The 25,052-nt window shown below is 37.0% G+C and overlaps 1 protein-coding gene across 8 annotated transcripts in view; it reads right to left on the bottom strand.

Moving 5' to 3' along the window:
• Positions 1–20,776, bottom strand: part of cacna2d4a (calcium channel, voltage-dependent, alpha 2/delta subunit 4a) — a 76,289-nt gene extending 55,513 nt beyond the window's left edge. For 5 of the 8 annotated variants that reach the window (XR_014123254.1, XM_081712732.1, XM_081712734.1 and 2 more), the window contains exons 1-19: positions 20,130–20,776; positions 17,556–17,637; positions 15,736–15,852; positions 15,107–15,166; positions 14,750–14,912; positions 14,403–14,534; positions 13,383–13,443; positions 12,430–12,580; positions 12,194–12,268; positions 5,295–5,384; positions 4,996–5,109; positions 4,464–4,542; positions 4,093–4,226; positions 2,386–2,463; positions 2,158–2,238; positions 847–921; positions 508–594; positions 284–355; positions 75–136 (exon numbers count right to left, since the gene is read on the bottom strand). Coding sequence is in view for 7 of the 8 variants with exons in the window: in XM_081712732.1 (XP_081568858.1) it covers positions 75–136; positions 284–355; positions 508–594; positions 847–921; positions 2,158–2,238; positions 2,386–2,463; positions 4,093–4,226; positions 4,464–4,542; positions 4,996–5,109; positions 5,295–5,384; positions 12,194–12,268; positions 12,430–12,580; positions 13,383–13,443; positions 14,403–14,534; positions 14,750–14,912; positions 15,107–15,166; positions 15,736–15,852; positions 17,556–17,637; positions 20,130–20,233 (1,817 nt within the window). In the remaining variant the exon portion in view is untranslated. The remainder of the gene's footprint in view (positions 1–74; positions 137–283; positions 356–507; positions 595–846; positions 922–2,157; positions 2,239–2,385; positions 2,464–4,092; positions 4,227–4,463; positions 4,543–4,995; positions 5,110–5,294; positions 5,385–12,193; positions 12,269–12,429; positions 12,581–13,382; positions 13,444–14,402; positions 14,535–14,749; positions 14,913–15,106; positions 15,167–15,735; positions 15,853–17,555; positions 17,638–20,129) is intronic. The other 3 variants (XM_081712733.1, XM_081712736.1, XM_081712735.1) reach the window with 3 other exon arrangements.
• Positions 20,777–25,052: the final 4,276 nt, after the last annotated feature.

Below are 25,052 nucleotides of genomic sequence, written 5' to 3'. Positions count from 1 at the left end.
TAATTAGATAAATAAATAAATTTTAAAATGTGTGATAGTATATACAGAAATAACCATCCCTGATTACTATTTACCTGAATGGAGTCTCATTGATGGTTGTGTAGAAGTAATCATTTTTCAGAAACATAACCCTTCTCTGGGGAGAAAAGCATTTTGTAATGAGAGTATTTGAATGCTTCCAGTAAATAAGAAAATAAAAACTATGGGCTACAGTGAAATAAATTGACAGTCAAACTGGGAATGAGAAATCATATAAATCAGAAGAATGTCAAAGGTCACACACCCCTTTGTCCAATGTGGTTCTCACATCCAGAGACAGTGTTCCTGTTGTGCCTTTCACCATTGCTGTTCTCAACTGACAGACACACACACACACACACACACACACACACACACACACACACACACACACACACACAAAGAGCACAATTAATCTGTCTATTGAACATAATATTTACTACATGTGTATAAGCTGGTATATGTATTTAAGATCATATTTTAACTCACAGCATCATCAGTATCTTGCCACTCAATCTCAGACAGATCAACACTATTGTAATTTGGCTTGGGCTTTAGCTTCTTTCCCTCCTTGTACTTACAAACAAGATTTTAATAAAGGTCAAACACACATTCCTTTTAATCTTATTTAGTGCTTTATGTAATAAACCATTTTAATATAAGCACTGATCCAACAGAAAATGAACAGGGTAAAAAACAAAAGATTTTTGTTACAGAACAAAACAATATTTTAAGCAGCAACAAACAATGAGGAGTCCAAATGTTAGTGAAGTGCTGCACAGCAAGAAACTATGCAGAGTTTGTCTAATATTTTTCAAATGAGCTTACTAGTGGCCGTAGATCTGGATGCGAGAGGATGTAGCCATTGTTTGTGTTTAAAAATGCATAGCCATGAACTCCAAGCTGCGAACAAATAAAGAATATATATAACAATAGAGAATGTATAAACACAATTAAGAACAGTGACAAAGATGAGGAGTACCCCCCTCTCCACAAAAAAAACAGAACAATTCTAACAAAATGTTTAAAGAAAGTTAAGAAATGCATAACCATGAACTTCCACCTGATAACAGGGATGTTACCATTTGAAACTTTCATGGTATAATAATCTAATGTAAAAATGGTTTCACACTATCACAGTTTAAAATAGTTACAAATAAAAAAACAACAAAAACAAGATGAAAATGAACTGAACAATTAATCATGAAAAATTTTAACAAAGGTCTGTTTGTATATCCTGTATATACAAACATGTATATTGGCCAGAGAGATGTTTTAATTAAATTAAGGTAGGTCATGCTATATAGCCTACAGCTGTAATTTGGGCTATCATTCATGTAGCTGAAACATGAAACATTTGATTTGCATGGACTTAAAACAACACAGCCAGTGAGTTACTTAAGAGAAAAAACACCAGCTTTTAATTATTTTGTGCTTTTCTGAGATGTGTGTCAGTCATATTATTGTTCAGGACAGTGTTTTTCAAACTGTGAATTTCTCTGAGAAACAAAACAAACTAGTAATAGTAACACTAGATACTAGCACTACACTAGCACTGCTGCTAACTTCGAGATGCATCTTAAATGGTGTTTTGAAACAGGTGACAGGTAACTGTCATTTACAATGTGTAACGGTCCCCTGCTCAGCTCATTCCCCTAAGCCCATGCATCCTCTCACCACATAGCCATTGTGTTTGTATCGTCTTGTCTGTATGTGTGTGTGTCTTCCCTCATTACCATGGCCACATCCTTTAAGTTACTAATCCATATTACCTGTCTCTAAGGTGTATATTTAAGTCCCTGTATTGTCAGAAGTGTTTGTCTGTGCTTTGTCACAAGTATTACCTGTTTCTCTGTTTGCAACTTTGTTTATTCTAGTGTAGTTTGTCCTTGTTCTTCATGTTTTGTTTTTGTTTTGTTGTGTTTTAATAAAAGACTTATGTCAGTTATAGAGAATTGCCTCAGCATCCTGCTTCCTCGTCATGTCTCAGTGTTACACAGTGACTAACCATGAAACTGTGATCGTAACAACTGTAACAACCCTAATATTCACCAAGCCAAGATACAAATGAGAAATCCACAGTTTAGTTAATACAACTGTAGAGTAACACCACATCTTGACGGTAAACTGCAAAAACACCTTGAATTGGGGAGCCAGTCTCATGAGCGCTTTCAAAGGAACATCAGTTCCAACCACACCCAGGAGTACACCATGAGACAGCTAGAGAGGGAGGGAGATCAAGCACACTTATATATGCAAAATCTTACAAGCGGCATATGACATGGAATATCACAGAACAGTAGTCCTTAAGCCAAATACATTACAAAAGTTATATAACATTTGGGGGGGTTATTTTTGCTGACTCACATTTTTCTCTTTCTTGCTGAACACTGGCATGGCCACCGAACTCATAAGCTGCAAGCTCTGGGCCTGAGTGCTAAACAGCTGAAACAGAGAGGGATAAAGTGAGCGAGCGAAAGTAAGGATGGAGAATAGTGACGGTGCAAACAGGCCCATCAGAGGCTCATGATGTAACAATAGCTAAACTAGAATCATATATCAAATATATGTGATATATATCAAATATGTATTTTGAGAGCATTGTATACATTCAGAAATGGCTTATTGGGGTTTTCATCTAAAATACTCTCTTAAATCTCAAAGAAAATCTCTTGAACAATCTTGAGTGAATTAATAAAACAACACATTAAATTAGTGTTTATTAACAGAAAACAAGCTTAATCATGAGTTAATTAAAATTTTCCTGTAAAGGATCACAATTGATTAAACCAAGTAGTTGCCTGGGCATTGGTTTAGCTAAAAAGGTTAATCATATACTCATTAACCAACACTGAAAACAGACATGATTTCATGTCATTATGCTAACATGGTAGCAAGCTAGCATGCAAGTTGATTAGTTGATTCAGCATACATTGTAACTATTAATTATTCAATAATGTCTCTCAATTAATGTCTCTCAATTAAGGATTTTCATCAAACTATAGGAGATTAATGCTTATTGTATAAACATAGTTTAGGAGTCCAGTAATCTAAGCAAAGTAGCATGCTAAAAACCTAAGACATAAATCCCTCCAGTATGTACTCCATAAGCAGTCAGGATCAGAAAAACTGGCATTTGAGAGCTGGCATCTGGAGCTGGCATCTGTGCCGTCGATAGCAAGTGAACGACGGCCTCATGTTTAATCACACAGTAACACCAGGCATGATAAGATGTGACAAAATGCACCTGCAATATACTTTAAGCACCAAGAACAGTCAGCTTTATTTGCTGCTGTAATTGAACTAGCTAATGTAATCAATTTCTTAAACATGTTCCGTACACTTCGGCTTCACATCTTCACATATAGGGATCAGTACAATAGAAATTCTTAGGGAAAAAAGGTACAATGAGAGAGAATGGACTACTTCAGTGGTTAAGTCTGGGGGAGGTCTGCAAGAACTTCTTAGTCAATTATACCAGCCTTATTTGTAACGCCAAAACATTAGTGTTCAGATAGGCCACTATTAGCCAAATTCCCACAGACTGAAACACTACTATAAAGCAAAATTGATGCCTAATCTGAACTTTCCATATATAACATCACTTAATTGTGGGCTGTGTTCACATTGCCACACAAATACAGTACATTAAAATATTTCTCCATTAATACATTAATAAAGATTATTCCACCATTAAAATCTACAGAAGTGCCTTTATCTCAGCTGTCGTTATTTGAAAGAGAATAAAAGACGTAGACAGATTGAATAGAAACATGAGAGACACACAGATAGGGTAAGACACACAGACACTTTGAACAGAATTATAACAGATGCGCATCAGCTTATTACTGGTAATAGGTCCAATTTTATTATTATATGTTTAAATTTCAACTATATGACTGGTCAAAAATTTTCCAAATCCTAAAATGAAATACATTTTTACTTTGCATTTTCCTCTAAATTTAATAATACAATATTAACATGTGGAAATGATTAAAGAAAGAAAGACAAAAGAAAAGAAAAGACAAGAAAAGAAAAGAAAAATAGAAAAAGAAAAATAATGAACAAACTCACCACAGTGTCCATGTAGGCCTCTGTCCAAATTATATCATGACTGTGGCTGATGACCATTGGTCGACTGAGAACATGTAGATACTCCATAACATTCTGTTGTACATCTGCCAGAGTGGAGATGTGTGCATAGTACCCTAATCACATCCCACCCACACACACAACCACACCAACACACCTGATAAATTACACAGAATTGTTTTCCTGTATGCCAACAAGGGACGGCTCTTGCATAGCTGGAGCAAAACCAAAGACAATTAAAGGAAAGTTGGGAATGCATGGTAATGATCATTGACTAAAACACTGAGCACATGTTCACTTTGATAATAAAAAAGTGTATTTAACTTTATTTACCTTTAAAAATATATAGTTACCTTTATTATTGCAGGCAATCCATTTGACATTTTCAGCAAATGTTACCTCTCGTCCAATGAGGTACGTAAACACCCGAACCTGATTGACACCAAGTCATCCAAGTTATTTAAAATCACACAATGAAGAGTAATAATAAAATAATTTTAAAAAATAATATCCTTTAATTATAATGTTATGTTGTCCTCAAACAGATGAAAACTTGGTCATTTCAACCAAAATTAAGTACAAAATGTCTATTATTGCAAATGTAATCACTAAACTGTTTTCTTATCTTTCTATTTCACACCGCACTTAAATCGCATATTGCTCTTATTTATTTTATAGTCCTATGTATGTTGCAGTGTTTAAGTGTGTAATTATGTTACATAATATATCGTTATTATTTACCAGCCACTGAAGCCAAAAGCAAACTTTCAGCAACAGTAGAAAGCAATATTAATAATAATTATAATGAATAACAATATAAAAATATACTAACAACAATTCACACAACATTTTATCATATTAATTTGAAGGTGTCTCTGTGTTTACCCTTCGCTCTGGCCAGTTAAACTCCTCAAACACCTGCTGAAAATCTTCCATTGCACCATCAGTGATCAGCATTATTGCCTGGTTACAAAGACTTCCCTTGCCCATTGTGACAGCCTGTACAAACACAAAGTAAATAACATAGCCCTCTAAGGTTTTATGACTACGACAAAAAGAAACACATTCATAGATAAATAAATAAATACATAGCAAAGGCTCAAGTGCAGACATATCACACCGCAAAGCCTACCGACACCAATAGACAGACAGGCAGACAAACATACGTACACATGTTCACGCACCTCATTAAGCACATGGAAAGCCTCTTTCACTGCTTTCTTCACCTTCCCCTCTCCTTTCACATGAAGGCCTCCCACTAAGAGCTTGAAGTGCTGGAAGTAAAATGAGATGATGCAGCAGACATTTATACAGACATTTCGCCAACTGTCCAGAAGTGGACCAAAGAAAAATATGTATTTTCAGCATTGCTTTTTGTAATGGTCAAATTTGCAGTGGGTATGGATCCAAAGTAAAATGTATTTATATAGTGCTTTCTACAACATACACTGTCACAAAGCAACATGAGAATCAGTACGGAGTGTTCTGATTCTCCCGATTCTCAAGGTCCAATTTTTAATCCCCTCAAGTATTTATAGTATGATGAATTATTTTAAATTAAATTAATTTCCAGGTAATGTGCTTTAGCTTCAGCCAAAAATAAGTGTGAACCAAAACAACTCTTTGAAACAAACATGCTGTTATAAACCACAAACATTCTAAACACTTTCTTTGAACAAGATCTGAAATTTGATTTTAGCAAACTTTAATTTGAATTGAATAAATCCCTAAACATCTAATTGAAATCTGATTTTAATGCATTTGAACGAGTTGGTGTATTTTCAGGATTTTTCTTGTTTGACAATATATTACTGTTTCATGCCAACACCACTGCTTTGGCGTATTAGCTCTTACTGCTCTCTAGCTGTTTATCAATTTTTTCCTTGGACTTAACTACATTCTACCTGGAAATTGGCAACTTCCATCAGTCACCTAAAACTACTTTATCATCACAAACTACATCCATGTACCGGAACGCTCCCCTCTCACTGTCACGTGGTACAGCCCGCCACATGACAGTGGGAGTTTCTTGTTTGTTTGTAATCACACCTACATGTCTGCACACACCTGCACCTAGTTAGTGTTCTGTGTTTATGTATTTAAACCCCTGTCGGAGTGTGCATCACTGTCAGTCATTGCTCTTGTTTGTGTTCGTTTTCACAATGTTAATGCCTGCGTTTGTGTTCATCGTTTACATTGTATGTGAGTGCCAATGTCGTAAGTGTCTGTCGATAAACGTCTGTCAGTGTCTAGGGAGTCCTACTCCTTGCCCTGCGGCACTCAGACCGTTACAATCCAAAGAACTACCAAAAACGTAAGTAATGTTAACGTTTTGCTTTTTCATCATGGCTTCCGTTCTCCTTCAGTGCAACATGTTTAGTTATTCTTCTTCCGTTGTTAGCGATTTTTATTTGTGAGAAGTGTAGATTACTAGTCTGATGGAGAAGATTCTAGCTCTAGAAGTGTGCATCCAGAACTTAGAAAGTGTTAGACCTATTGAGGAAGCTCTACGCTAGATGCCTTAGGGGAAGTTAGCAAGCGCTCAACTCCAGCACTACAGCCCTCGCAGCGAGGCGAATGGGTGAGGTTACGGAAAAATTGACGAGCTTCAACTCACCTATGGGAGCACTACACATCCCCAATTTGTGTGGTTTTCCCCACTCAGCAAAGCACCTGTTGAGAAGCCTGTTGAAAGAGCTCTGGTTGTAGGGGACTCTATTTTGCAACATCTGAAATTATCTAGACCTTTAAAGACACAGCAGCAGTAGCTGTATACCAAGGGCCAGGGTGCTGGACACTGCAGGTAATCTTAAGGTTTTAGGCAAGCATAGGTTCTCTAAAATAGTTATTCAGGTAGGAGCTAATGATATATGCCTTTGTCAGTCAGAGATTAAAAATAATATTGAAGAGGTGTGTCAATTAGCGAAGGTGATGTCTGATGTAGTATACGCTGTTCCCATCCCATTGTGGTGCGGTGATATAATGTACAGCTGGTTATCTTTGCTGGACTGCTGGATGTCCAAGTGGTACTCACAAAACAATGTGGGGTTTATAGATAATTGGAACACATTCAAGGCCAAGCCTGGCCTTTTAGGGTGGGATGGTATCCATCCTACTAGGGAGGGCGCTGCTCTCATTTCCTGTAACATAAGACATAGTCTCATGACAGACCTAGTTAATCTATTAAAATCCAGATTGGAGGCCAGGCAGCAGACAAAGAGGCTAAACCAACCATCTGCTGGTCACTACATGATGTCACCGGAGGTTCATCATATTGACACTGTATTTGTTCATCAAGTTCGACCACACGACCGTGGTGGGTCTCATCAACAAAGACAACGAGTCAGCATACAGAGAGGAGGTGCAAGAACTGGTGAGCAGGTGTAAGGTCAACAACCTGTATCTGAATGTTGACGAGACAAAAGAAATGGTTGTTGACTTCAGGAGAGCAAGGCGAGATCACTCCCCACTTGCCATCAACGGCTCCTCAGTGGAGATCATCAAGAACATCAAGTTCCTTGGTGTTCACATAGTGGAGAACCTCACCTGGACCCTGAACACCAGATCCATCACCAAGAGAGCCCAGCAGCATCTTTACTTCCTTCGGAAGCTGAGGGAAGCCCATCTGCCATCACCCATCTTCACTACCTTCTACAGAGGTACTGTAGAGAGCATCCTGAGCAGCTGCATCATTACCTGGTTTAGGAACTGCACCACCCTTGACTGCAAGACCCTCCAGAGAATAGTGAGAACAGCTGAGAAGATCATTGGGGTCTCTCTTCCCTCCATCACGAACATCTACATAACACGCTGCATCCGGAAAGCCACCAACATTGTGAAAGACCCCACACACCCCTCACATGAACTGTTCACCCTTTGGCCATCTGGAAGAAGGTATCGCAGCATCCAGTCCCGCACCTCCAGACTGTGCAACAGCTTCTTCCCAGAAGCCATTAGACTCCTGAACTCTGGCTAACTCCAATTCCAATTCAGATTCCAAAATGGGCACTTTTATACATGCTCATACATACATACATACATACATACATACATACATACATACATACATACATACATACATACATACATACATACATACATACATACATACATACATACATACATACATACATACATACATACATACATACACTCACACATTGTTTTGCATCGGACTAGTGCTGAAGTCAAACCTCACACAAATAAACTATGCACTCCTGTTGCAGTCTTGCACATTATCCTACTTGCTGCTAGAGTACTGTACTAAACCAGCACTGTACTCTGAACTGTTCTGGCTGCTACCAGTGACTGCTATGTTCAGGATAGCATGTCACTGATTCCTATGCACAACTCACTTTACATATGCCCAGTACTGTGTACTGCACTAAATAATTGCACTGTCTACTCATTTTGTATTTGTCCTGTTCTGTATTTATTATTGTTTAATGTTTATTTAATGTCATTTTTACACTATATTGGACTGTTTGCACTTGTGTAGCATGTTGTCTGTTGCACTGTTGTTTTGTGTTGCACCATGGTGCTGGAGGAACATTGTCTCATTTTTGTTGTGTACTTGTATATAGCTGAAATGACAACCTCTTTGAACTTGAACTTGAACTTGTTCTCCAAGCTAATACAGAAAACAAAGAAAAGCATTCCTCAATAACATTATTAGTATTAAAGAAACTGATTCACAGAACACTGCTTTCACAGTGTTCACAGAACATGGCTTTAAATGAAGCATATCCTTCTGCCTACAGATAGGTACACCGCCCTCATCTAACTGGCCTTGGAGGCAGCATTGCAGTTATTTTTACTGACACATTAGGCATGAACCAGAAAGCTGATTATAATTTCGAGTCCTTTTGAAATTATTTTACTAGCATAAATGATGTATCCAGCAATAAGAAGCTCACCCAGCCTCTTCCACTAATTGGCATCTACCAGCCACCAGGACCCTACTCAGAATTTATTAAATAATTTGCAGATTTCCTCTCTAATCTAGTCACTCTAGTAGAAAGAGCCATTATGGTTGGTGATTTCAATATTCGCTTTGATAGTGCCCAAGACCCTCTGAGATTGGCCTTTATTTCTATATTAGAATCAATTGGTTTCATCCAATGAATAAGAGAACCCACACATTCTGACATATGGTGTAGACATAGAGAACATAGTTATATTACCCCAGTCTGATGTCATCTCAGACCATTACCTAATTTCATTTGAACTACGTATGAGCTACAATATAGTAACCTTGCCTTGCTACCATTTGCATGATCACGCCAGCTACTGCACTTAGATTTATTGTGACTCTCCCAGACTTATAATTTTCAACTAGGATACCCTCAAACCTCACGGAACTTCATCAAATAACTGAATGCTTAGAATCAGTATTCCACTGCACACTCAATGATGTTGCTCCACTTAAATATCAAAAAATTAGTGACACAAAATTAGTACCTTGGTATAATGATCACATTCTAAAACAAAACACTTGAAAAATATAGCATAAATGGCACCACACTAAGCTTGTAGTCTTCCAGTTTGCATGGAAGAAGAGCCTTCTCAAGTATAGAAAAGCACTTATTACCACTTGAACATCTTATCTCTCGACCCTAATAGAAAATAACAAAAATAATCCTAGATTTCTTTTTAGTACAATTGCACATCAAACTAGGAATAAGACCAATGCTCAGATTATGTCACATAGTAATGAGTTCATATATTTCTTCATTGAGAAAATGAAGCACATTAGAGATAACATTAAGAGCATTAACATGACATTGGGCACTACTTGGGGATCAGAACAACTAAGCCAAAAATGACTCTAGAATCCTTTACACCTATCCAAGAGCCAGAACTTGCATCTCTGATCTCGCACTCAAAATCCTCCACTTGCGTACTAGATTCACTGCCCACACACTTTCTTAAGGAAATCCTTCCTGAAGTAATTGAACCTTTACTAAATTTAATAAACTCCTCCTTGAACCTTGGCTACAATCCTAAATCATTCACATTAGTAGAAATCAGACCACTTATCAAAAAATGTAACCTCGACCCATCTCTGCTTTCAAACTACAGGCCAATCTCAAACCTTCCATTTATTTCCAAGATCCTAGAAAATGCTGTATCTTAACAGCTAAACCCATATCTGCATCTGAACCAGATACATTAAGTTTTTCAGTCAGGGTTTAGGCCTTCACAGTAATATAAACAGCACTAATTAAAGTAGTTAATGACCTGTTGTTGGCTTCTGACCAGGGTTATGTGTCTTTGCTTATTTTGCTTGATCTGAGTGCAGCATTTGACTCTGTAGATCACAACATTTTACTAGATAGACTCGAAAATGTTGTTGGGATTAGGGGAACAGCCCTTCCCTGGTTTAAACTTACCTACCTGGTCACTACCAAGTTGTTAACCTAAATGTAGACTTTTCAGCATACAACAAGGTTAGCTATGTTGTCCCACAAGGATCTGTTCTAGAGCCTTTACCTCTAGGTGACAATATACATAAACACTGTGCTAGTTTCCACTGCTATGCTGATGATACTCAGCTATATGTCTTAGCCAAACCAGAGGACATATATCAGCTTAGTAGTATTGATGAATGCATAAAGGACGTCAGACATTGGATGTTGAGGAACTTTCTCTCACTTAATCCTGACAAAACAGAGGTGCTTCTATTAGACCCAGACACAGCTAGGTCCTCAGTCCCTAATTACTCAATGAGCCTCAGCGGTATCACAATCACATCTTCCCTAACAGTTAAATTTCTTGGAGTTATTAATTATCCCAATATCTTTTTTGAAGTTCATGTAATTAATATTTCTAGGACTGCTTTTCTCCACCTTAGGAACATTTCAAAGATTAGGAACAGGCTCTCTTCACATGAGGTATAAAAGCTAATCCATGCATTTATTACTTCAAGACTGGATTACTGTAATACCTTACTATCAGCCTGATAGTACTACCAAGTACCTAAACAAGCTCCAGCTAGTTCAAAATGCAGCAGCCAGAGTGCTTACTAGAACTAGAAAATTTGATTACATCACTTCTCTTAGCTACTTTATATGGGCTCACAGTAAAATTTTGTAGTGATTATAAAATACTTCTAATTACCTACAATCACTGAATGGTCTTGCCCCACATGGGCATTGAGAGTTAGGATAAACTGGTATGTTATTATGCTATCACTTCACCTCTCTTTTGTCACTCAAGAGAACAGCAGAGTGCTGATGTTCCAGTGTATGGCTCTTTTCTTTTAGCTGTGTTGCCATGCCTAGATCTGCCGGAGTGCATCATTGTACATTATAGTTCCCTAATTTGTACACCCCCGTACCTGGACATGCCTAATCTACTCTCTCTTTCTGCCGAGGTACACCTACCCCTAATGTCGTGATGTTGCTGAGTCTCATCCTGTCTCAGCTGCCATGGCTACCACCCCCTGATGTCCTCTGCTGTAGCCCACCACACCTCCACCCCAGCCAACTACTCTCTGTTGCCCTTGATGGCTGTTCTCTTGTGGGATGTCATGATGCCATGATGCCTCTACCCGTGTGTCCTCATATAGAATAACACATTTGGTGCTCAGAATGGTTAAAGGCACACACAAATTCCTCCTCCTGACTCATATCCCCAAGTAAATATGCCTTCTGCCCTACCCTTCCCTCAATGAGTTTTTACAGTAAATTATTATACTCTTCACATTGGCATCAGGAGCACGACATGTCATTGCAGTCAACTAATCAGAATGCAGATCAGTTGTGAATAGTGACTCTTCCACCTTTGCATCATGAGGCTAAAGCAGGCCAACAGTTCTCTGCATGCTAATGCTAAGAGCAGACTAAGTCCTGACTAATGAGTGTAAAGGGAGGAGAGTAAAGAGGAGTGGACAGCAGGAAATGGCAGGGAGAGAAAGTGGAAATATCTTTATCTCTGTATCTTTATATGTGTATTTCCTATCTCTGGGTTTTCCTTTATGTGTCACTCTGAACACTGTAAGTTCATTTCCATGAAAGCTGCAGCTCCTTGGCCTTTCAAGTAAGTATAATGATATTAATTTAGTCAGATTAGTGAATTTTACCTCTCGATTTTCTTGATTAGCCTGCACCAGTGTGCCTTTAAAACAGGGGTCCAAATACTGTACATAATCAGTGTACTGAAGGTCAAAAAGAAAGAGAGAGTCATTTATTATATTAGGCATTTACTGCATTCCATAGCTTGATGTGCTGTAATTACTAAATTCCCTGGTTTCATCTGAATTATGCATAGCAGAGAAAGGTGTGACATTATGGTTCTAATGGAATGTTGTGTACTTACAGCAATGACATTGACAAAGTCATTTTCTCCCAGGGTGTTCAGGATGGTGTTGATTGTGTGTTTGGCTATAGTCATTCTTAAGCCCTTCATGCTACCACTGGCATCTACCACTATGATGATGTCCTTGGGGGAGGTGGCTGCCTGGATATACCTAACAAAAGGAAGTTGTCTTTCATTCACTGCCATACATGTCAAATCTATATATCATATGAAAACATTCCTAGAGTAAAGGCAAACCTATATAACATGCATGAAGTGGATTTCTAAAACTATTTGTGTAATGTGTTTTGGCTTCTTAGCTCAACACTTGCCCAAGAAATTATTGTTATGATAAGAGCTCATAAGGCTGTGGGAATCACAATGAAAACTTGTCAGAAAGATGATACAAGGGAAGAATTTAATCTGCTTCAGATCTGAGGGCCATAGGATCACTATAAGAGTATGAGAGACTTTTATAATATAAATAAATATGAATGATGAATAAAATGGACTGAATTACTTGACAGGTGTGCACACACTCTCTCTCTCATTCACAGACACGTGCGCACACACATGCATGATTACCTGATATCTTATACTCTCAGCTCACATCAAACATGTTTTTTCTAATGTTGCTTTCGGGTTTTCTATGCATTTGTTTTTTATTCATTAGAGCTGTGGGCTTGTGAGTGTCATATTTAAAGGAATTAACTGTTTAAAGGAATTAACAGTCATGAAATGGACTAAAGAATAAAGACTTTAGGCCTGCTGCTGCTCTTTATGGTGCTTCACCCTGATTCCTCTCTCATGGGCCCCAGCCCCAGATTACAGATTATTTTTTCAACAAATTTTTGGAGCCTTGGTATCCAAATCATAAAATCAATTTGATCATCAAGATGAATAATAGACTGTTATTTAATGTTTATACGTGATCAGTGGCAACATCACACACACCTTACAGAGAGAGGACTCACCAGTTGCGATTCCTAACATCAAAGGTGACTACGCCATTTTCATCTGGTGTCCACTGAATACCTTGTAGATACAGGAAACAATGTTTTTTAATAGGTCTGTATTGTGGTCTATACAATGGTTAATACAACTCTGTAAAGAGCTGATAGTTTTTGCAGAATGTTTTAAAACAAGTAAAAGTTAAATAAAGGCTAAAATTATGTTCTTGGCTGCCTGTCAATACAGTGTAATGTATCACCTAATTTTTTTTTAAGATGTGGGAGTGCTCATGTATAATATAAAAGTATATGGCAAAATAAATACATTTATTAGTATATAAATTATATTTTTGAACTTATGACAGGGTGTGTTTAACCCTGTCATTCAGGAGGGTTAAATGCACATTCTGATACTGAACACTATGTATGCAGTTATTTGTGTGATGATATACATCCGTAGAGGGAGAGAAACTGAGAAAACAAGCTAAGTCATTCTCACTAATTACTTCACTAACATCACCCATCACTCTAATGTCTGCAGCTAATTCAGAGTCTGACATCCTCAATTTCTGAGGGAGCAGTTCTGAACTGCAGTGCCCTTACTCTAACAGTCTGCTCTGTGCTGTGTTACACTGTGCTATATGTTATTGTTTCATTCAGTTGGGTATCTTGATATCTAATTATTATTTCAAAACCACCTGTGGTGTGGTCTTTGGGCTCTTTAACCAATATCAGTTTAGCTGAAATAAAAAATAGTAATAAAATAAGTAGTTATAATTAAAACAGTGATACCAGCGATGAACGATAGTGGTTTAATGTGGACCATAATGTTCTCCAACAGTTCCAGTTGTTTACTGACCAAATATGATATGGCTAGAAGTCACTTGGAAATGTCATTAGAATTCAAAGTGCAGAAATCAATTTGAGAACATACGAACCATGAGAATCAGAACTGACTCCTTCTACTACTAATACTAATAATAATAATAGCGGTGTAGATTAGTGGAATAGTGGAATTAGTGAAATGCACTAGGTTAACTGTACCAGGATACAGCCTGAGGAAGCCAGTGGGGCTGCCAAAATATTGCCAGGTTAGAGTGGGGTCCTTCTCATAGTTGCTGACAAACACTTCATTTAAAGCCTCTGACATGTACACACCATTCAGAATATCTGGATCTGTGGCAAGAGATGCAAGGAGAATTACATGATGGGGGAAGATAATGGATGGAAAATCATAAAAATCTTGTAACACCTTGAAAAGAAGTACATTGCTGTCATTTTGCTATACATACTGAATTGTATAAAAATTTTTCACAATATGTGTTCTTTTTCATAATAGATGCAACAACAAGCAAGTATCTGACCCAACTAATTAGTAAGGGTTTTACTACCTTTGTTGTAGACACTGGTGGGCACTTGGATGACGCTCTGTTGTATGTTCACAGAAAGTCTGTTGAAGTGTTCATTTTTGTCCAGTGGAAACTCTCCACCTAACTCCACATAGTTCCCATCCTCATCCAGAGTGTTTATCAGCATGGCATTATAATAGTCAAACTACAGGAGGAAAATACTGTCAAACTTTAAATGAACTGAGTTTGCACACATCTTTCCATATGTAGCTGAAAGCGTGAAACCCTACTGCTTCATTCCTGTGTGCATACTGATGGAAGGGGTGTATTATGACACAGGGGGTGTCACACTGATGATTGAATGCCTGGACAAATGCACAGGGATGATCATATGCTCACCTTTAATGTGGCATTGTACTCATGGTAGAGATCAGCATCTTCTGCAGTCTCTGCCATTTTCTATATAAATATCACACACACACAAAGAACCTTTTTCTTTCTATTACAGCCTAGCAATCATAACAGTATTCTTATGTTGTGCTTACACTGTACAGTATAATTGAACAAAGCTGCATCTATGACACACTGACATATACATGCACGGTCTCTTTAACAAAGTTGTCAGACTATCACCATGGAAGATGACATTATTTGGTACAATTGATTCAACCTGTCAGCTAATTACCAAGGCCTTCATAACCTGAACTGGGAATCATAGCAAGGTAAAGACTAAAGTTTATAGTGCTGTGGACCTCCAGTACTCTATTGCATCTAGAAATACCACCCAGTGAAGGTAGTAATGCATTGTTTTTCTCCCCTGAGTCACAGTATATACCAACAAAACAAGAAAAAAAAGTATATAGGTTACCTTTTTGAACATTAATCCACAATTTCTAACAATAAATTATTATAAAAGACATGAATAGATTATAGTATAATATATTGCCAATCAGTTTTTCCCTGAGGGCTTAAACCTGCACATATTTAAATATGCATCTCATAATGGCTGAACACAATGACTGTCGCACTTTGACAGAATCCATTTTCCTGCCAAGCATGTTCTCCATATCTTTTGCAAACTTCTTCACCAGCTCCATGCCGTCCACCTTCTCAATCTTCACTATGGGCTCAACATCCTTGTACTTCTATAGGCGCATTCACACATACAAATACACACAGATACACACAAATTGATGACTACATTATCTACCTTTAGCTTTTCTATGTATTCCATATCTATACATTGGCTTTCACGTCTACATATTTATGGTTGTTTGCCTCGTTGAGTTTATAATTGGAGACCAATTTCTCTGTGATTTTAGGACAAAAATAATTATTTTTAACAACAAACTGGTAGAACTTAGACAACTTATAATATACCATATATATTCCTGCTCAAGCCCCAGGAGGGAAGAAAGACAGGTTTCAGATAATATTCTGGTCTTCTACAATAACATTGTGAATAACCAATGAAATAGCTTGCTGAATAATTTTTCCAAGACATATTTTGAAAAAAAAAAATTCTTCAAAAGCATACAAAACTGTGGTCATTGTCAGTCAGTAACACAGTTCCAAGGTTAAAACCACTGAAAAATGATTTGGTTGAAACAAAGCAATAAATGCTTTCCTGACATTTTGGCCAGAGACAAAAATCTAGACTGGAAATAATTCTCTACTGATAAGAGATACATCCACTTAATTATCAGCTCAGGCACTGGGCAAACTCTGAAGACACCTTTTGCTTCCAGTGTCAACACCACATTAGACTTTGGTAAACACAAACCCACATTTAAGGACCCATGTGTGTACATAGCTTGCAAACACCATTTACAGTTGGTCTGGGCTCACAGATACAGGATAATAATAAGAATCTAGTTTAACCTAGTTCCATATTAACAGAGCATATTGTATCAATTTCCTAATCAGGGTTTGGAACAGTATGGAAAGAGAAGTTTAAAAGGTGCTTTATGCTTTATGTACACAGGTTTCCTTATCATGGGATGTGTGTTTTCCTGTATACTTCCATGCTGTGTGTTAAGTCCTCTTTCTTCCACAGTAATCTTTCATCCACTGAAATCACTGTTCAGGTTCAGAAATTAGATGAGAGGTCAGCCTAAGATAATCTCTTTCCTCACACAAAGCATTTAGACTGCCAAGTTTCATTTTAGAGATTGAGGGAGAGAGAGAAAAGAGAAAGTATGGAAGAAATTGATGGGAGGAACATAAAGACTCAGAGAGCAAATCCCTTTTCCATGAGAGAATAGCAGGGTGAACTCAAGGAGGCACACAGCCAATACACATCTTACCACACACTTTTTCTTTTTCTTTCAAACAGATCAGACAATAAATGTTTCCACTTTTGAACATTAACAGTTTTTGACAAACTATAAAAACATTTTCTCAAATGCTTTAAATTTTGACAACAGATCATACTACAAAGCTATACTTTGCATGCAATCATTGTCATGGTTTGTTAATGTGTACAATAATATAATTGATGCTGTTTTAGATTCTTATCAAGTCTCATTGTTTACAATATGCTTACAGTTTTGTAAAAAAACTTTTGCCAAAAAGAGCAAACTGGTAGATTGTCAGGTTGTCTATAGGGCCTCATAAATACCTACAGAATGAATTCCATTATAATGAAGAGTCCACTAAGAGTGTATCTAAAAATAATATCACACCTGAAAACATCTTTGTATGAAATTTCTCAGCATTTATCTTTCACACCACCCAATCCCTTATTTGATTCTGCCCCAGTATGCACTGGAGTATACCCAGACTCAGTGCTGATTCAGTGATCTACATAAAACAGCATCACATACCTAAAATGTTAGCAGTGGCTTACCTTCTGCAGTAGTTGAGATCCAGAGTATCTGGTTGATAAGGCAAAGAGCTGTTTTCCAAATGTGTTGGCCCACTGCTGCACACTGTGCAAGAACAGCAAAAATTAACCACCTAAAGCTCATGACATGACCAGGGTGGTAGCCAGCCAGCCAGTGGTAGACTTAATAAAAGCTAAATAATCATTACAATAAAGATTCATTGGTAAATTACATTGACTTTAAACCATTAAAAATCAATCTGCTCTATAACCCAAAGAGCTTGGCTGTTTCAGCCAAGTGTCAGTACAGTGCATCACTAAGTTAACTGTCTTTTTCCAGTTTTCCTAATTCCCAGTTGGCAGGCAACTGTGGCAGTTTGCACAGTCTTAATGACCACAAGCTATCTATTTATTTTTAATATGATTGTGTTTTGTCAGATCTGAATGTACCAATACCAGACCATTGAATTGGGCATCAAACTGTCTTGGGCAGAGTAACCTAGAGCACCTTACAAAGTGATTACAAATAATAAATAAAATATATGATCACATGTATAAATCTTTTATTTATAGACTCATAATTGGGAAAAGAGTTAAGATCATCTTGAATTAAAGGGACATAGTGAATCTTATAGACTTTGTAATAATGGCAAACAATATGCAATCTACACAGCAGTGTGATAACACTTCTTCTAACCTTGTCAACATGTGTGAGTTGGTGCAAATTAAAACTTTGACAAGAAAATCTGAAAGCTTGCAAATCATTAATAAAATCTGCATGACTATTTGGCAACAAAATATATTTCTAAATTAATTTTTATATTTCCCTTAATTAATATTAATATGTTTTATATGCTTAATTTTGTATCATAAATGCTCAGTTTGGAATTCCCATAAATTCCACCCCCACATTTTGACTTAACAGTAAGCCTTTTAGTTTATTTAATTCATTCCAAATTCCATTTGAAATTTATTTCTTGTTCATATAAATGCAACAAAATGTTACTTTTTAGTCACATCATGATAAACATAAACAATCAAATATTAACAATATTATAACAGTATTAACAATTTTATATAACAATATTGATAATCTTAACAAATATATTTAAAAATATTTACAAATCAAAATGTTTAAATCAACACTAGCTTTGACAAGGGTACAAATCTGAACATTTTCATGCACTTAAAACTGGATTCCCCTGGGAAAACTGGGAAGTTATTTGGCATATCTAAGATAGCTAACTCAGTGATGTACATAACCAACACTGGGCTGAAATAACTCAGCTCTTTGGGTTATAGCATCAACCCAGGTTTTGGGGTTATACAAAATATTTGGGTAACTTCAAAACCCAGTGCAGTGTTACATTGCAGTATAGAATATTGGATGTGAAATATAAACACACACACATGCACGCATGCAGACACACACAGACACACACACACACACACACACACACACATTACATTTAGGGTGAAAGAAAATAAACACTAACACACCATTTCTGTGATTCAATTATATCTTTATCTTTAAATAGCTACATTATTTATAATACAAAAACATAAAAAGTACTGAATGACATGAAAACACATTTTGAATTAAAGTTTAAATATTTGTGAACTAAAATATATTAAACAACATATAAATATATATCAGGCTCCCTGCTCCAGACTCCTATCCACCTTTAGAATATTCTTCCAGCTAGTGTTTGGGACTCAGACACAATGTCAGGTTTAAGTCTAGGTTGAGAAATAACTCAAGCTTTTAGAAATCAGCTTTCTTGTGAGATAAATGGTTCAGATTGCACGATTCATGAACATAGAGCAGTACAGTAAACTGAGATTGGTGCTGTTGTCTCCCTGCTTTCATATTCACACGGGTTTGGTGTTAGAGGAACAGAGGTTAATGGTTCAGAAAGCTCTTGTGCCTCTGGTACCTAAATTTAAAATACCTAAATTTAGCTAAGCTGTTATAGCTAGGTTTACTGGAGTCTCTGCTGCTCTCTATTATTCATTTATATATATCCAGGTAACTATGTTTTTTAATTTTGCAAGCTGTATAGTTTGAAGCTCAACCAGGAAGGTGAGTTCATCTGTCCTCTGGAGGAGTGTGACCACTGTGGAGTCACATTTGCCTTATAATCTGCATGTGCCACTTAACCTCCTGATGAGATTAAAAACTGCGATTGTTATTGAGGCTTTACTGAAGAGCTCATAGACTTTGTATACAGTCTATGGAACAGTTCATCACTGCCTCCCACTGCACACCTACTAAACTGTGTTTAGATATTTTCTGTACAGAATCTTACTAGAACAACCCTATTGATTCTAACTGAATACTGCTGCCTAAAGATTATCCACTGTTGTGCTTTCATCAAATTGTATTAGTCATTTCTTATCTTAATAGTCATATACCTTTATTGCAAAACACAACTTTAAAAGAAAGAAAAATTATTCTTGCATATTCTTTAAAGGTATTGTAATATATCTTGGACAAAAGTATTGGTATCCTTTGAAAGTTATAAGAAAAGATTTCATTTTGGTAGTATTTTAAGCATCTTAAGCAATTGAGTTAGCCTAGTAACACATTGTACTCACATTTCAGGCGGGATCATCATCTGTGCACCCACAGAGAGACATATCCATCTGAGAGAGACGATCCAAAGCATAGCAATGCTAATTCTTCTATCTGTCCATATCATGGCTTCTGCCCTACTGAGGAACCACCACAGTATCAGCACGGAAGCATGCAGAACCAGTATGGTTGTTTCATCAGCATGAGTGAGCTAATTCAGCCAATTTGCACACACCACCAAGGTCCCGTGGTGCTCTAGAAGTTTCAACTTCAGGGTATAGGTGTTTCAGGTAAAAGACCTTGGATTCTTACAAAATTCCACTTCTGCCATTCTTCATCACCGACTTCCACTGACCTTCAATTGTCCCTCCATTCCCTTCACTTTCATTGACATCCCGTTTTCCCCCAAGCTTTTCTTGGCCAGGCAATCAAAAGGAGCTACTCAAATTCAACTACCCTTCCAAGAGACAGAAGAAAAAGTTGTGTGTGTAGTAGATTTCTGACATGGTTGCTTTACTGTAAGTGAAGAAAATCTTCTCGTTCCCTGATTAGATGGCTATGTTGCTTTGCCTGCTCTTGAAGTGCTGTACCCTTCGTTTCATGCCCGCACAGAGTGAGGGAAGTTGAACTGTCAAGGCAGTACTGCTCAGACTGGTTGGATTAGGAGCAGATGTAGGGACCCTATAAGCTCTTTCTCCTGCCCTCTCTCTATCTTTTGCTCATTCACTCACTGCTGCCTCTGTTAACTCAGAGGGAGGTGAGCATAATCCATTTGGATTATGTTATCCAATGGGGAGGGAAAGAGAGCATATATATAGAGAGAGAGACAGAGAGAGTGATGAGTATGGGGCATGTATCAAAGAGGATTATTGTGGTTTCAGGAAACAGGCTCCTGACTGTCAAATCATTTACAGGAAGCTACAGGAACACTGACAAAATTGATTGGGGATGGTGAATCACCAATATATTTTCACAGTCATGGTAGTGTACACCACTATATGCACTATATATAAGTGGTGGGTCTGCAACTTCCAACCTAAATTCATTTCACAATAATGTACAGATTAAGACCAACTGACTGAATGAACCAACATGCAAAATACAAAATGTTAATAGTGTTGGCATAGAAAAATAAAATAATTATTCTATTTAAAAACACATCTTAAAAAAAAAATTCTAATACTTTTTTCAAGTTTTTTTATTCTATTTTGTGTAGTTGTAAGGTTTTTTAACCTTAAGGGATATAAAGTAGTAACTAGGTGTTTTTTTCTAGTAATATCTTATTGATATAAGTGTTGCTCATGGAAAAAAACAACTGCTGGACAGGTACCTCTACATGCACTACTCACAATATGGGCAAAAAAGGATAAATCTACTTCACAGTTGGTGTTTGTGATACAATTCATACTATATGTAATGTTTGAAATTTGCTATTTATACATACATTTATACAGATTTCAATACATACATTGTTCATAAAATGCTTTTGCAGTCCATGATGAAATATACAAATAATACACACACAGTTATCAGTTCACTCTCTCTCTCACACACACACACACACACACACACACACACACACACACACGACACAACACACACAAACAGAATTTACAGATGCTATGCTCTGGATTTCTCCTGCTGACCCAGTTATTCCAGATTATACTGTCATCATGCAGCCAGACCATACCTGCTGTAAAAAGTGAATATGTGTGTGTGTATGTGTGTGTGTGTTCCCCCAAAAGACAGATGAGGTGAATTGGAGCAGAAGCTTTCAGATGAGAAGTGAGATGATTTGTAAACTATATTTGGTTCCACTCAAACCACACACTAATCTTGACATTGCTGCACAGTCATAAATGTGTGCAAAAGAGCATTTTCATTGTATTAAATGATTGGGAATGCAAACTAACAACAAACAAATTTTGTTAAGATATTGGACTGGGTATTACAATAACAAATGTTTCAAACATGTCATCACACTAATGATACACACCACACCCTTTTCAATGTATTCTTATGGCATCTGAAACTTATCTGATAACATGAACCTCAGATCATTGCTCATGGAATTAGGCATTTAGAAGCAGATTTCAAAGAATACTCACCAAATGTTCCTAGGCACTGAAAAGTTATCCTGTAGTGGGAAAAGACGGAGCTGGTATGTTTAGTTAGAACATCATCACAAATTTCCAATTCAAACTCAAGTCCTTGTACCCCCTCCCCTTCCTACTTCTTTTCCTCTAATTGCCCTATCAGGACCATCCTCCCCACTCCAATTGATTAGTTAGTGCTGATATCAAGCCCTCTGCTTTGGCTTTCATCCCGTCAGCTAAAACCACTGGAGTGGAACCCAAGTACTGCACTCCCTCAGGAAAAGGGCCTGGGTTATTGCAGAGATTAACACAAATACAACCAAAGTGTTCTAAACTGCACTGTATTTAATTAGAACACCTAATCAACATTAAAAGATGTATGTTTAAATTTGTTTTTTGGGTTTTTTTTTTTACATCTTCATAAATTGGTTCTTAGAGCCACATTACTGTTTTTAATCAAGATTTTTCTAAGTACATTTTTTAAAAAGCCTAGCAGTTCATGATAAATGTTGCATGATTTGTCACTAGTATGCATATCGAACACAAAATGGTGATCAAGCAGGCCCAATGTTCTCATTCAACTAGATTGAACTAGTTCTTGTTTAATTCTTGTTTAATCTGATTCTGATACTATTGAATAAAGGCATGCATGAAACTGATCATTGTAAAGCCACATGGTCTAGATTGACATTTCCATATTGCTTTTGCTGAAAGCATTTATTCAACAGTGAATGACCAATGGGTTATTAGAATGCTCTATCATAATCACCTCTGTCAATTTTTCTGTGAGGTCTGTATAGTTGTTGGATGATCTAGAAGTTGAGTAGATTTTGAACTGTTCAAATCAGGCATTTTAAATTAAACCCGGTTCATTTAGACAAAGACATGTCAGAACAGTTTGCACAAAACTTTCACATCACCCAAGCTTGCACACTGTAGTCATCTGCCCTGAAATCTTACTTCAGTAAAATTATATCACATCTTTGATTTCTGTACCTAATCTAAATTCTGTCCTCAGCTGGACAATCAAATCCCACATTACTGAAGTCATTGCTATCTTGCTTGTCCATTATGGAATATACACATTGCTTTGCCTATGGTTACAATATAAGTGGACTAATTACTGGGTTGTGCTTTGGCTGCTTCATTGAATATGGACAGAGGTTCAGAAAAGTAGCATTGCATTGACTTCAGAATAGATTAATTTGTGTCCTGTAAATATTATGATGAAATTGACAGCCTGTTAATGCATTCACAATCAATAACCAGCATGCATGTCAAAAGACTTCTTTGCTCTTTACTTTAGGTTTATGGTAAAGTTCTGCAGAGTTCAGTCGTAGCAGTGAGTTAAAAGGAGTTGGAGAAAAACAAAAAATCACACAACTTTCCCCCCCTCAAAAAAAAACTTACAGATGATACATCTAGGCACAAGTATATTAGATTTGTTTGTTCTACAACAACATATTGCTTTTGCAAATAGTCATATACGCATAATATACAGCACACACGGCCTTGTTCCAATTAATATCCAGTTACCTTTGTTCAATTAAATTAGTTACAGACATAATCAAACCATGCACTGTCTTGATTGTGAACAAAGGCACACAGCAAAATAATTATATAGCAACTTTTCCTTCATCCCCATTTTCCTCTGATTGTTGTGAAGCTATTCTCATTACTACTGTGGCTCTGCAGCTTCAAGACAATTCTCTTCCTCTCTGGAACTTTAAAAAGCTCTCCTGTTATTCACAGCATTCAGAGCTTAATATAGAACTTTGCTGAGGAGACTATTGCAACAAACAAAATTGAGGACCATGGCTTTCCATTTGATTAGCTAACTAAAGTATTTACAAACATGCTATGATATTTCTATGAATGAAAAGCCTGACAGCTACACTGGACAAAAGTATTTGGAATACACACGTTACACCTATAGGAGCTTTTATGACATCCCATTCTAAATCCATGATCATTATATGGAGCTGGTCCTCCCTTTTGCAGCTATAACAGAGTCCACTCTTCTAGGAAGGCTTTCTACAAGATTTTGGGGTGTGTCTGAGGGAATTCTTAACAAAAAAAAAGACCATTTGTGAGGTTAGACACTGATGTTTGATGAGAAGGCCTTGCTCGTGATCTCATTCTAGTTCATTCTAGTGTTTAATGGGGTTGAGGTCAGGGCATCAAGTTCTTCCACACCAAACCTACCCAACCAGTCTTTATAGACTTTGCTTTGTGCACTGGGGCACAGTCATATTGGAACAGAAATGAGCCTTCCCCAAACTGTTTTCAAAAAGTTGGAAGCATAATATTCTCCAAAATTTACATTTACATGTTACATTTATGGAAGTTAGCAGACGCTATTATCCAGAGCGACTTACAAACGTGCTTTGTCATTTACCCATAGAATACATCCTAGCCAGTAGAGTAGGTTAGAATCCAATATACCAATGAACTAGAATACTGTAGAAATACAGGGATCACTGCTGATGCCTAGAAGTACAAATACATAAGGTCTATTTTAGACAATGAAGTGCAATAAACAATAAGTACTAGAGTTTGTTAGATGACATCAGTGTAATAAACAATACCATCAGTACAGTACAATCAGTGTAATAAACAATACTCTACAATAAGTACTAGTTTAGTTAGTTAATATAGGAGCAGGGTCAGTGGTCATTTAAATATTTCATGTATAGATGGGTCTTTAGTCTGTGGTTGAAGACTGCAAGGGACTTTGCTGTCCAGACTGCAAGCGAACGTTAATTCCACCACCTGGGAGCCAGGACAGAGAATAGTCTCGATACTCGTCTTCCATGAGACTTGAAGCATGGTATTTCAAGCTGAGCTGTA

This window comes from Electrophorus electricus, chromosome 4 (genome assembly GCF_041902795.1).
Source record: "Electrophorus electricus isolate QZ-2024a chromosome 4, ASM4190279v1, whole genome shotgun sequence".
Lineage (NCBI taxonomy): Eukaryota > Metazoa > Chordata > Actinopteri > Gymnotiformes > Gymnotidae > Electrophorus > Electrophorus electricus.
The sequence above is the reverse complement of the archived record's forward strand: the minus strand, read 5'-3'. Positions and strand labels throughout refer to the sequence as shown.